The sequence below is a fragment of the Synchiropus splendidus genome, chromosome 8 (genome assembly GCF_027744825.2).
Source record: "Synchiropus splendidus isolate RoL2022-P1 chromosome 8, RoL_Sspl_1.0, whole genome shotgun sequence".
Classification (NCBI taxonomy): domain Eukaryota; kingdom Metazoa; phylum Chordata; class Actinopteri; order Syngnathiformes; family Callionymidae; genus Synchiropus; species Synchiropus splendidus.
In genome coordinates, this window is record NC_071341.1 from 12869428 (window position 1) to 12882314 (window position 12887).

At 48.8% G+C, this 12887-nt stretch overlaps 1 protein-coding gene across 2 annotated transcripts in view; it reads right to left on the reverse strand.

Moving 5' to 3' along the window:
* Positions 1 to 850: 850 nt before the first annotated feature.
* grk3 (G protein-coupled receptor kinase 3) overlaps positions 851 to 12887 on the reverse strand; it is a 29253-nt gene continuing 17216 nt past the window's right edge. Inside the window, exons 3-22 of one of the 2 annotated variants that reach the window (XM_053872542.1) lie at positions 12200 to 12273; positions 12021 to 12122; positions 11376 to 11450; positions 11011 to 11072; positions 10892 to 10943; positions 10691 to 10782; positions 10511 to 10610; positions 10167 to 10245; positions 9911 to 10041; positions 9654 to 9748; positions 9240 to 9347; positions 8483 to 8549; positions 7622 to 7722; positions 7242 to 7308; positions 6868 to 6963; positions 4495 to 4657; positions 4097 to 4233; positions 3981 to 4019; positions 3427 to 3540; positions 851 to 3354 (exon numbers count right to left, since the gene is read on the reverse strand). In XM_053872542.1, the coding sequence (XP_053728517.1) occupies positions 3193 to 3354; positions 3427 to 3540; positions 3981 to 4019; positions 4097 to 4233; positions 4495 to 4657; positions 6868 to 6963; positions 7242 to 7308; positions 7622 to 7722; positions 8483 to 8549; positions 9240 to 9347; positions 9654 to 9748; positions 9911 to 10041; positions 10167 to 10245; positions 10511 to 10610; positions 10691 to 10782; positions 10892 to 10943; positions 11011 to 11072; positions 11376 to 11450; positions 12021 to 12122; positions 12200 to 12273 (1916 nt within the window). In that variant the 3' untranslated portion in view covers positions 851 to 3192. The remainder of the gene's footprint in view (positions 3355 to 3426; positions 3541 to 3980; positions 4020 to 4096; positions 4234 to 4494; positions 4658 to 6867; positions 6964 to 7241; positions 7309 to 7621; positions 7723 to 8482; positions 8550 to 9239; positions 9348 to 9653; positions 9749 to 9910; positions 10042 to 10166; positions 10246 to 10510; positions 10611 to 10690; positions 10783 to 10891; positions 10944 to 11010; positions 11073 to 11375; positions 11451 to 12020; positions 12123 to 12199; positions 12274 to 12887) is intronic. The other variant, XM_053872543.1, reaches the window with a different exon arrangement.

The window sequence follows — 12887 nt, forward strand, 5'->3', positions numbered from 1 at the left end:
CATCTATACTATATTACCAAAAGTATTACCAAAAGTAGCTCATCTGCCTTCACTCACATATGAACTTGACCGCCATCCCATTCCCCTCAACCCGCCAATACGTCCACCTTTTGCTGCTATCACAGCATCAACTCCTCTCGGAAGGTTGAGGAGAGTTTTTAGAAATTGTTTACCAGTCATCCAAAACCACTTCATCACTGTAGAGAAGGCGTCTCCACTGCTCTCCAGTAGTGGCTGCTTTACACCACTGCATCAGGCGCTTTGTGTTGCCCTTGGTGGTGTATGGCTTGGATGCAGCTGCTCGGCCATGGAAACCCATTCCATGAAGCTCTCTGTGCACTGCACTTGGGCTCCTCTGAAGGCCACATGAAATTTGGAGCTCTGTAGCAACTGACTGTGCAGGAAGCCGCTGACCCCTTCGCATTATGCGCCTCAGCATCCACTGACCCATATCCGTCAGTTTATATGGCCGACTACTATGTGGCGGAATTGCTGTCCCAATCTTGTCCATTTTTTTTTTACAATAAAGACACTTGACTGTGGAATATTATGGAGCGAGGAAAGTTCATGGATTAGTTGCACAGGTAGCATCCTATGATAGTTCCACGCTGGAATTCACTGAGCACGGCCCATTCTTTCACAAATGTTTGTCAAAACAGTCTGCAGGCCTAGGTGCTTGGTTTGATGCACTGTGGCCAGGCCCAGAGATTAGGACACCTGATGCTGATCAATTGGATGGGTGAGCAAATACTTTTGGTAATATAGTGTATATAGACAGACAGACACAGTAGTTCAGCAGGGCAGCCAGAAGGCAGCCATGGTGTCGGAGGAACGACGATAGACGTGGTGACACGGAAAAGGATTTTATTCAGGAAGTGTTTTTACATCCGACACTCGACTTCCATCCGGAAACTAAAGCATTGGAACTAAATTCATTTCTTCCTCACCGCCCCATCGTCTCCATCAGAACTGGACCGGAACAAGAACCCGAAGCTGCGGCCGGACTTGGAGATCGCGATGGTGGAGCGGCCCCCATAGGCAATAAATAGAAAGAGTCAGGCGCCGAAAGAAAAATAATCATCTGGAATTCGCAGGAACCGAAGTCTTTATGTGCAAGATCGGAGCCGGAGTCGTCACCACAAACGATTAAAGTCACACGGAAACCCCCGAGACGTTTTCGCTCACATTAAATAAAAACCTTCGCACATCATATACACAAATATTTATATTTATACCTCTGCTCGCCGGCCGCGCGTGTGAAAGCGGCGAAACAGCGTGGAAGGAAACGAGCGCCGACGCTCTCCCCAACACCCCTAACAACTTTTGGTCACAGTTTTGCGCCCGTCTAGGGCGGCGCCCGAGCCGGAGGGGTCCAGGGTGAAGACAGGGGCATGGCCGTGTGCTCGGACCGCCACGCTCATTTGGCACATGAACCACTATTAAGTAACACGTCTGGCTAAAAAGGTGCAACAACATAAAACCATAAAAACCATTTTGGTTTACAAAAATAAAAGACGGCTTCTCTCTATAAGACGATAACTCTCCCCCCGACCCCGGAAAGGCTACCCAAGAAAATATGAAAACTAAAAATCACGATGCACCCGAACGAAGCCTGGAGGAGTCCCAGCTCTGGAAATGATCGCAGACGAGGACGCAGAACTGCGACTCAGTTAAGAACAAACCCTGAAAATTAACGACTCGCGACTGCGTCACCATACGAGAAAAAAAAAAAAAAAAGGAAAAAGTCCACCCGGAGCCAGCGGCGCACCAAAACAAGCCGCTAGCAAACTTGACTTTTAGAGTCACAACATTTGCAGACATTATGAACGTGTAGCTGGATGGAGGCATTCATCACGTGTCAAGTCCGATGTCACAGCTGTGTGTTCATCTTCGGAGTCTTGCCAGATATTTGGACTGCAGTGGAACACTTGGAAGAAGTAAACACTGACACGCGGGCGTCTGGGGCCGCACCGCAGCTAGCGAGAAAAAAGTAGCACTTAGCAATGTTTCTCTAAGACGTGACGGCTACGTTGAGGTTAGCATCAACAGGGTTAGAATGGGTTGTAGGGCCTCCATAGGGAGCTGCGGTTGAATTAATGAACGGAGTGAAACACTGGTTTGTACTTGAGCAGTTCTTGCGATCGCAGCTAGCTAGCGTGGGCACTAAAGAAGGACATGTCGCAAGTTGTTTGTAAACTTGTGGAATGGTTTTGTTGTGTGTAAACCAACTTGTATAGAAACTTTGTGTCGTAAAGAAAAGTTTGGGTTCCGGGCGGAGTTTTCCATTCAGCAACAACAGATTAAAAAAAAAAAAAAATTAAGCTTTGTCACGACACACGCAGGTGAGTCCTGCCTCCCCAAGCCCCGCCCACTCGTTCACTACCACCCCCTGTGGACACTGACAGTCTCTGATGAACACAACACTGAAGCACACAGAGAAAAGGGCTTTATATACACTTCGTCCCCCCCACCCATCTCTGTGGCCTTCATTCACAACGGTCGCCGCGGTTACCACGCCTCAAGGTCGCCACGGCAACAGGCTGCTGTCTGTCAGCCAATAGAATCTCAGTCTCTGTGGTAACTGGCTGCACAGGAGCCAATCTCAAAAGAGTCTGTGGTCCTCGTCATCTCCTGCAGTGGAATGGTCGTTGTCCGCCGATGCTCTGCACCCCCCACCCCCACCCAGCCCCCGTGTATCCCGCCACTCTGGCCCCTCCCCTCCGTGTCCCGCCGTGCGACTCGAGGGAATATCGGCCTTGGCACTTTATGCACTTCGGAATCAGTCGAGCAGCCAGTCGTGTTGCTCCTCCTGTCGAAGGAACGTCAACACGCATGTGTGTGTGGGTGGGTGTGTGTGTGCGGTTGGGTGTGGGGGTGCGGTGGGGCGGTTGTTGAGGAGAGGGGGGCACCTGAAGTTTGTAGAGGTGTGTGCGTGTGTGTGAGAGAGGGAGAGAGAGGAGCGAGCGAGGTCAGTCCTCACATTCATGCAGGATCTTCACATGCTGCTCGTCCGACTGGCAACGTCCTGCAAAACAATAACTCTGAGTGTGTGTATGTCTGTGTGTTCGTGCATCTGCAGATGTGAGAGTTTGTGTCTGCGTGTGCATGTGTGTGTGTGCTGGTGGTCTAACTGCGAGGTATCGAGGGAGGTGAAACGTCCTGATGTGTGGGTGTGTGATCAGGGGTGTGTCTTCACAGGCCGTTGCTGTTGCGGTGTGTAAGCGGAGGTTTGGACAGCTCCACCACGCCAGTGCGACTTTTGCCGATAACCTTTGGCGCGCGGCGCAGCAACTTCTGGGCCTCTGTGAAGGCCTCTGTCAGCTCCTTCTTCCACTGGACAAACTCCGGGTCACTCTGCGGACAGACGAGAGTGAGGCGGGCAGCAGGGCGCGGCGGCGACGGCAGCGAGGGTGGTGCCATTCTTACCTCACACTGCAGCACAAATTGCTTCCCTCCTTTGATGCGCAGCAGGATGCACTTCTTGTCCTTGATTTGCGTCTCCTCCACTGACACGATCTGCTCCATGGTCAGCAGGTTTTGCTGTGAACACGACACTTGGACTCACACACGGCGCCAAACCACGGTCATGAGGGCGCAGGGGTCAACTATCGCTGCACTAACAAGCCTTGCCCCCGAACAACCTCACGGGGTCCAGCTAGCATCAGGTTAGGGAGGCCGCTCAGACTGCTGAGTTGCAATTCCCTGGGTCAAGAGCAGGAAAACAAATGAATGAATGGAGTTGAACACCATAGCGCCCTCAGGAGCTTCCTCTGCGTCACAGCTCCAACTATGAAAAAGCCTTTATTTGAAAAGCTTGTTTCAATACATCTTTGTATTAAAGCCCAGATCAACTGTTGTGTAGTTTGATGCCTGCACACTGTCAGTGCTGTCATGTGACCAGTGCGCTGACGTCAGACTGAGCGGTGGTCTACTTGGGTGGACTGGTCTATGGACGTCACAGGAGTCTGGGGTACACTCACCCCATCCTTCAGCCTCTTGAGCTGTGTCAGCCACGAGTCCTTCAGTGAGCGGTCGGAACAGACAGCAACATTCAAACGTGCACAGACACACACAGACGGCAGCGGCAGTGACTCACCCGGGACTCGCCCTCTCCTCGCCACTCTACACGGTTAGGGAACAGGTAGAAGTACCGGCGCTGCCACTGCGTCAGGAAGGGGTTCCCCAGCTTCAGCATGTAACCGTGCATGATGCAGTCCTTCCCCAGAGCGTAGTCTGCGCCACAGAGAACAAAGTGTCTCAACTCTGACCTCTCACCCACACATGAAGAAGAGTAAGGGCGCCCCTTGGCGGTGGCTCTCAGTCACTGAAGTGGTCACACTTGCAGAACGAATTTGTGACAATGACATACTCTTCAACAACAAATGAGCAACACAAGCAATAGATGAGATGCGATAGAGATGCAGTCACATGAACAATATGTTCAACACCGAAACCTCTTGGTAGTACATGAAAGACACGTGTCAGGGTGGCTACCTTCTTCATGGCCCAGCTGTTTGTTCTTGGCCCTCTTCCGAGCCTCGTTCTTATCCGTGTCCGAGTTGACGGCCTCGTAGACAGTCTCTGCCACTTCCTGCTGCCAGCGTTCCGATATGACAAGCGGAAAGTTTTTGTACAGCTCCTGGTCACTGTCCAGTAGCTGAAGGACACAAAGCAGAAGAGGAGGTCATGTGACACACTTCAGGGAAACGCATGGTAATCTTTCAGGAAGTAAACACTGGAATCGCGATGCCACGGCAGCAGCAACACATTCTGATCTGAAATATCCCAGGAAGGTTGAAATGACAGCTAGGAGATGACATTTATTTATGGGCACAAACACAGTCCAGACCAAGCGGGAAGGGCCGACAGAGCTCGGAGAGGAGTTAAGACAATTTGTTATTGCTATACAAGTATTGGGAAATGGTCTTTACGGGAGAGGACAGAGGAGTCAAGAGACCTTCCCAAAACATTCAGGCAAGGATGCACTGAACACTCACTGACCTTATGTATTAAGGCAAAAAGTTTATAACAAGCCACATCGGCGTCGGGAGTGAGTGAGTGGCATGACAGATTTTTATTTTCAAACACCAACTATTATCAAATGCATGCCAAGGACTCATTGTTGGATTCAGAACCTGTTCTGGCACGTTGCTGTAACATATCATCTGCTTTGTATACTTATAAAGAATAATGTTTATACAGTAAATGCACAAATAAAACCACGGCCAACACCAAATGTCTGCGGTAAACGATGATGTGCATTTTATTTTATCTGCATTCGGGTATGGGGAGAATATCGAGTCGGGACAAAAGCATATCGTCCCAACCCTAACGAAAGAGAGTGAGAAACACTTTAAAAGCAAAATGTCAGAATACTCAATAAACATTTATTTTGTTTGGGAAAACAAGTAAAAATGTATTCTAGACTATGTCTGCAATATTTTTAAAATATTGAAAAAAAAAACGTATGCATCCCTGCATTCTGAATATGAAGCTCAACTATGGCATGAAAAGGGTCAACTGTGAAAAAGGCGATAATGGCGGGGTGATTGGCTAATTAAAATTATAATCACTAAATTTAAGGCAATAACTGTTCTTTACTCACACAAACATCAATGGATTGCAAATCACAAAAAGTAGTATAAGAGCACCAAATAACAAATCAGTAATTAAATGAAATTCAAAACAAACGTTTTCATGACTTCAGTCATGAATGATGCACAGGCTCATAACCGCTCATTAACAAACAAAGTTCTCTCATAAAACATGAAGTGCATTTTAGGTTTCCTACACCAAAAACCCAAAGAGATCTCCGTGAACAAATGATGCTTGTAATTGTTTTCATTCCATGCTACGCTGCAATTAAAGGAATAACACCTGCAGAAACAGTGCAGTTGCCAGCTTGAAGGGGGCATGAAGACAAGATTGTTCCCTCATAAGAGTAGCTGTTGTGACATCACTGCCACAGGAGCTCACCATTTGCACCACATGCAGTCAGGACTCGCTTCTGCGCACAGTGCATCACGAAAGACGGTCTATTACAGTATCCACTGAGGTGTCCTCAAGTAACGGCTTATTGTCAGTCTGCTCACCTGAACACCATCCATACTAGGGCTGAACGATATATTGTTATATCTATATCACGATATGAAACATTATATACACAAAATAAAAATTCATGATGTTAACATCACAAAAACAATATCAAATTTTGAACCTGACTCGCTCTCCGTGTGGTTATCAGGCACAGAGCGGCCAAATCGCCGTGATGGCTGACGCAAATGCAGCTTGTCACACGCACTTTACACCACATTTCTCACGCACTTGTAGCCAAGCGGTTTCATATTTATTACATCTAATTTACGTACTCTACAATGTGCTCTGTGGAACCCACAACCCCGCCAAAAAAAAAAAAACCTCACCAAGTCTACACGATTCATGTGGGTCACCCATTGTGGATTCAAAATGGCAACTTCTGCCATAAGGTGAGGGATTTTCATGCCTGATTCTGCTAAAAATCAGTCCAGGACATGTCTCATCATTCCAGGGTACGAGAGAATCCACAATGATTGTCCTTGACCTCTTTATCACACCACTCTTTAAAATTATCCAAACAACAACAATGTGGAGACATTCCTGAAAACATGGCAGGCACTTCAGTGAGTGCTGGGCAGAGACAGCATTTCCAGAGTTTCAAGTCCAAGTCTGACACAGCATGTTGTGCGCGAGAGGCTGACTAGAGGGGGACGCCGAAAGTCACATGACAATGTGATTCTGATGTCATCCTCTAATCACTTTCAGAAGTTGGCAACTAAAAACAGGATCAAAACCAGAGCAGGTCGGAGGCGACAGGTGTGCTGGGCTCACCTTGATGCCCTTGGTATCCTCTTCATCAAAGGAGCCAATGTCGAAAGCGTCAGCGGCGTTCACCTCTCCCCGCGGTGGAATCAAAGGAGGCGAGTACTGAGGACAGAGATGCAGAGAGTCACATGACCTGGGGCAGCACTCAGCTGGTCACCACGGCGACTACACTGGAGGGACGCAGGGAGGAAAATCCTCAGGAGCTGCTGCAGTTCGCCAAGTCAGTTACTCATTGTCAACTGCTGTGACTGAGGTTTAAAAACACGCTGGAGGTGATGGACACAACGGAAAAGTGAGATAATGACGTAATTAACTAAAGCACATGCCAAACGAAAGTCCTTGTTCCAGTCTTAAAACACTACTCATTTTTGCACACTCACCTTCTGCAGGTAGACCTGTTGCCAGTCGATTCCTTTGAAGAACTGATGCTCCTTCACTTCCGGAGCGCTGTGGGAACAGGAGTGTAGTTACAGCAGGAGGCCGCGGGGAGGCGCCGCTGGCCGGGGAAACTGTGCGTGTCAAGGCCCACAAATATGAGCGCCTAAGAGGTTTGCCTTCTGGTGAGTTTGGGAAGCTTGAGTGTTTGTGTTCACTGACGCTCGCAGAACAGCCTTTACCTTCTTACCTGCGTGTTGATCTTAGTCCCCTAGATCTGCGTGCAGGTCTGCTTTACAGCAGAACAGTGCGACTGGATTTGTTGGTCGTTCGGGTGAGCATGTAGCTGTTAGTACTCGTGCATGTGTGTGTGTGCGCGTCTTACCCTCTCCCCTGACAGCCGAGTCGCTTGGACACGTCTCTCTGCAACAAGCCCTCCAGCAGGTCTTTCAGCTCAGCGGTGAACGAGTCCGGCAACTCCACGTTCTGTTTGACATACACGCACGCACACATAAAAACACACGGGTTTGTATCGCTGTTTTTGTGAGGACCTCTCATTGACTTTCATGTGTTCCCCAGCCTCTCACCCTATACCTAACCATGCAAAACACATGGCTAACCTTAACCAGGACCCCGGCCCAAACTTAAACCTAATTACAATTAACTACTTTTACTGACGTTTTAACCCTTTAAACCTTGTGGGGTTAAAAGGACAGGTTAAAATGTCCTCACAAGAAGGAGGCTTGTCAAGACTTGGTACACAGAAGTATGGCAAAACATGCCCACACACACATGCGCGCGCGCACACACACACTGAGTGGTCTGGAACGTTGAACTTCCCCGTGTTTACATGAGATCAGATAGTTAATCAACTTCGATAAACACTCGGACATGAAGAGTCTTATTTTTAGTCTGATTGGGACGTGATCCCACACCGCCCCGCCTGACGCCCCTCCCCATCCTGACTCCCTCACTCTCAGTTTCTCACATGCACGTTGAGGATTAAGGGATAAACCAGATTAAGTAGCTGGATTAAAACCCTAATCTGGATTAATATGATATGAAAGATCATGCTGTGTGTTCAGAGGTCGTGATCAGCATCATTACAAGTGCAAACACACACTCGAACAGCTGAGCTGCAGAATAAGGGGGCGGGTCCATCTGCTGTCATTCATTTTGAGGTCCAAGAATGTGACAACCATTTCTTATTGAACGACTGGTGATGGCATCATCATCATTTGCTCACCATGGTCAGTGTCATCCTGTCGATCTCGTGTTTGTCTTTGGTCTTGTGTTGTCTGAACGGACTGTGCCTGAGGAGACAGAACCAGAAGCTGCGGGTCACTCGCGGAGGAGGAGGTGGGGGAGGGGATGAAGAGGACCCAGAAGTGAAAAAGTGAGGGAACATGAAGAACCACACGCTCGTTTGACCGGCGCCAGAGGTCGGTGACCTCCCAAGCAGTCACATGACTCTAGTGACCTGGAAGAACAAATGAGCTGCTGATCGTCAAGATGTCAAATATTTGTCTTTCATTTACCAGCGGCCACATAGGAGAATCTCCCCGGTGTTTGATCATTTAGATTCAAACCAAACACGCCGTCGCATCATTTTTAATCAAAGAACGTAAATAGCTTTCAATAGTTGCAATGAATTTCACCACTGATTCAATAATCAACTCCTTTTAAGAAGAGTGGCTTTCACAAGCAGAGTTTCTGTGTTCAAACAAGTTCATTCATCTACAGCAGACGACCTTTATCAGGGATGCATGCACACACACGCACTTGAAAGCCTCCACAACACTTCAGTAGAAACACACACCTGCTTTCTGCCCGCTGGGTTGAGGCCTCTGGCATTTACACACTCCAGATCAAAACACACTCACACACCATCAAACCGCAGAAGAGTGAAGAAGAGGAGGGTGAGGAGAAAGAGATTTCGCTCAGAGGCGCCAGGACAGGAAGTGATGTCACAATGAGAGGGGACCAGCAGGGGGAGCCCTTACCCTCGCAGCAGCTTGAAGAGCATGCAGCCCAGGGAGAACCAGTCTGCGCTGCTGTCGTAGGCAGTCCCCTTCTGCAGGACCTCTGGCGCCATGTAGCCATGCGTCCCACTGCAGGTCACAAGACAACCACAAAAAGAACAGGTGAGCAACAAGCGTTCTCATTCTTCAAAAAAAAAAAAAAAAACACATTTCTGCAACAACTTCACCAGTGAAGAAACTAAATTCCATAAATCAGGTGCAGAACCATTCGCAGAAAATAATTTCGCTTTTCCTTGACTGCAGTGACTTATATGTTAAGCCCTGCCCAGATTCCATCATCCAATCAGAACGTGCCACTGGGTTTTTTCCATTTTTTGAATTTTTTTTCCCACTCATCTCTACTCGCCATGATATCATCAATCAGGGATCACTCACACGCTGGCGTGAGGTTTCTTCTTGGAGAAGTCGCAGGCCAGTCCGAGGTCCGAGATGCGAACGTGTCCGTGCTCATCCAGTAGGATGTTGGCGGGCTATGGAGGCAAACAGAGCAGAGTTCAGATCCCCGTCAGCCAATCCGGTCCAGCTTTTGTTCAGCCCAGCGCTAAAAGTGTCCAGAACAATCCATTATTCTGGCAGCCCGTCCAAACAGGCGGTCCGGAGGAAAGCCAGAACCAGGGAGAGGCCTTTGGTACCTTCAGGTCTCTGTAGACCACGAAGCGATTGTGCATGTGTTCCAGTCCCAGGATGATCTCTGCCGCATAGAAACGCATCTCCTTCTCACTGAAGACGCCATGCTGGGAGAGGTGGTAGTGCAGGTCGCCCCCTGGAACAAACGCACGTACACACACACACAGTGAGAAATTATGATGTCATCAATATGCATCAATATGTTTGTTTCCTGTTTTTGCCAAGAACAGACAATGTCTGTGTGACGCGAGCAGAACTCACCATTCATGAGGTCGAGGATGAAGCATAGCTTGTCAGGTGTGTGGAAGGCGTATGTCATGCACACGATGAACGGACAGTCCTGCAGACATATGAGAGGATCGTGAGCACCGGACAGATGCCAGCTCAGTGTTCCCCTACACTCCAGTGAGGTTAAAAACTCACAGCGATTACCGTAATATACATCTGAAATAGGCCTCATTCAATACAGTCAAGATTCATGCAAAAAAGTATATCATGAACAGAAATTAAAATGTATTGTAGCAACATTAACTTGGATTAACATCCTTTTTAAAAAAAAAAAAATCAAGTGTGCAATAATGAACAAGAAGTGCCAGTCGTCTCACCCCGGTGCTGACTAACGACAGCATGATTCTCTCATTGAGTGCCAGTGTCTCGCCTTGCTTCATCTTGATCCGCTTCTTGTCCAGACACTTCATGGCGTACCTGTGGTCGAGCACGGGTTACTTTGGTGGGAGGGAGGGAGGGAGGGGGGTGGAGGGGGTAGGGGCAAGAGTTTTCCTCACATCTTCCCGGTGTCAGCCTTCCTACAGCCGTAGACTTCCCCGAACCCGCCCCGGCCGATGATCCGGTGCACGCTGAAGTCGTTCATGGTAAGCTGGAGGAGAGAGGGATCGATGTCAGTCCGACACCATCTGTGACAGTACAGTGCTGGCGGCTGCAGGACGCTCAACCACCAGACTGGGGGAGGACCCTTTTGCACTTACGTGGATGTTGAGCTCCACGTTTTTCCACTGGCAGAAGCGAGTGAACTTGTCACTGCAGAACAAACAGAACGTTAAAATACGTAAGTGTGTGTGAGTGCAGGTCCGACCCACAGACTCACCTCTCGATGAACTTGAGGAAGATCTTTCCTCTCAAGCTGTCACAGATCTCCACTATGTACGGCTGTGGAACACACAAACACACGGCTCAGTCGGGTCGTCATGGCGACCGTCTCCCTGTGACGTCATCTTTTGGACATGTTAACGACCATGCTGAACATTGGTTCAGGACACTTTCATGGGTTCAGCTGCAGAACACCGTCTTGAGAAACTGCAGCCAAGCTATGTTTTCTTTAAAACCCGGACCGACTCATCCGGATCACAAGACGAACATCCATCTTAAACCATTTCTAGCAGATTATAGGTTACCCAAGCCCCAGAAGAACCTCAGATGGTGTCACACCTACAGCTGATGGGAAGGGGTTACCTGGAAGAGGGTCGGGGGCACCTGCTTCTTGGCCAGTTGACTTTGCACATGGTCGACAGCTTTCTTGGAAAATGGCTGGAACACATAGAGGTGGCGTAGTCAGAAACGTCACTTCTACACACAGCACAAGAGGGCACAAGGGTGCCGAAGGTGTGTTTATGGGTCTCTGTTTGAAATTTTATTGCAGGATAGTCTGTTATCAGCTGGGAAGCTAGGGTGTTGTTCGGTAGCATTAGCAGCTTCCAGTGTTGTGGCGACGCACTGGTGTTCAACGTCTCACCTTTGACAACAAAAACGTTAGCTTTGCGTACTAACTAGCAACATTGTCAATTTAGTTTGTTTGCAGGGCGGTTAGCTAAGTGGGTTGTTTATTAGCAAGGCGTTTTATTGGCGGTTGGTCGGACAGTAATCAGAGCTGGACCTTGATCAGGTGTGGTTCAGCTGATGGCAGCATTAGATGTTAGTTTTCCACGGAAAAGTACGCTATTATAGTCATTCTAACATCAATGTCTGTCTTCGGTTTTTAGCAAGGATACTTGTTTGTTTGGCAGTGTTGTGATTGCAGTGTACGCCGGGGTATTCAGGCCTCAAGGCTGGTCTAAGCAGCTGGTTAGCAGCTAGCCACATCGCCAACGTGTGACTCACATGTGAGCAGGAGAGCAGCTCCTTCATGATGTAGCCGTCATAGATCTGTCGACTGCGACTCAGCCGCTCGTCTTCAGAGTCCAGTTTCTCATAATCTTTGATCTGCAACAGAGATGGGTCATGACCAGAACCACGGGGCTCAGAGTGGCCTCCATTCTAAGACTGCAACAGTCTCTTACTTCTTCGTAGAACTTGAGCTGAGGGACGGCCTCGTCAATCTCATTCAGGCAGAAGTCCTTGAAGAGCAGGAAACCTGGACACATGGGAGACAGCCAGTGTTGGCATCACAAAGATGACAGAACTTCACCTCAGGTTGGAGCTGAACGAAAGAGAGAGATCAGTCATCCCAGAGTGGCAGAGGAGAGTTTGCAGGAGACTCGAGTGAGGCATTAGGATTCTTGCGGCAGGTGAGGGGAGAGCTCACATCTGTGTCTGAGGTTAGCTATTGATCTGATACAGATGTGATATGCCGGTGAGAAGGGGTGCAGTGGCGATCACCTCCCTGGTTAAAATGCTCGGTTGCATCTCAGGGACCTGGTTTGGCCCAGTCAGAAGCTCTAGATCCCGACAGCCTCCAGGCCCAGAGGCTGACGGTTCAGGGTCGGTGTGCAAGGATTATTTGTGTGAACGCATTAACATCATCAGCAACAGAAATAGCCGGCTAACAGGATTTGGACTCCCGTTGGGAGCTGACCTTCACTCCTGCAATCGAGTGTCGCGGCTCATCTGAGCCGAACCACCACAGCAGCGACATCCTTAAAACCTTCTCAGACCCAACTGCAGTCACATGACTCCCAAGACAACAGAAGCGCTTGCCACTAAAACCTCATAGTACCTGGACAGAAAGACTGCAAAAGAAAAGGAGGT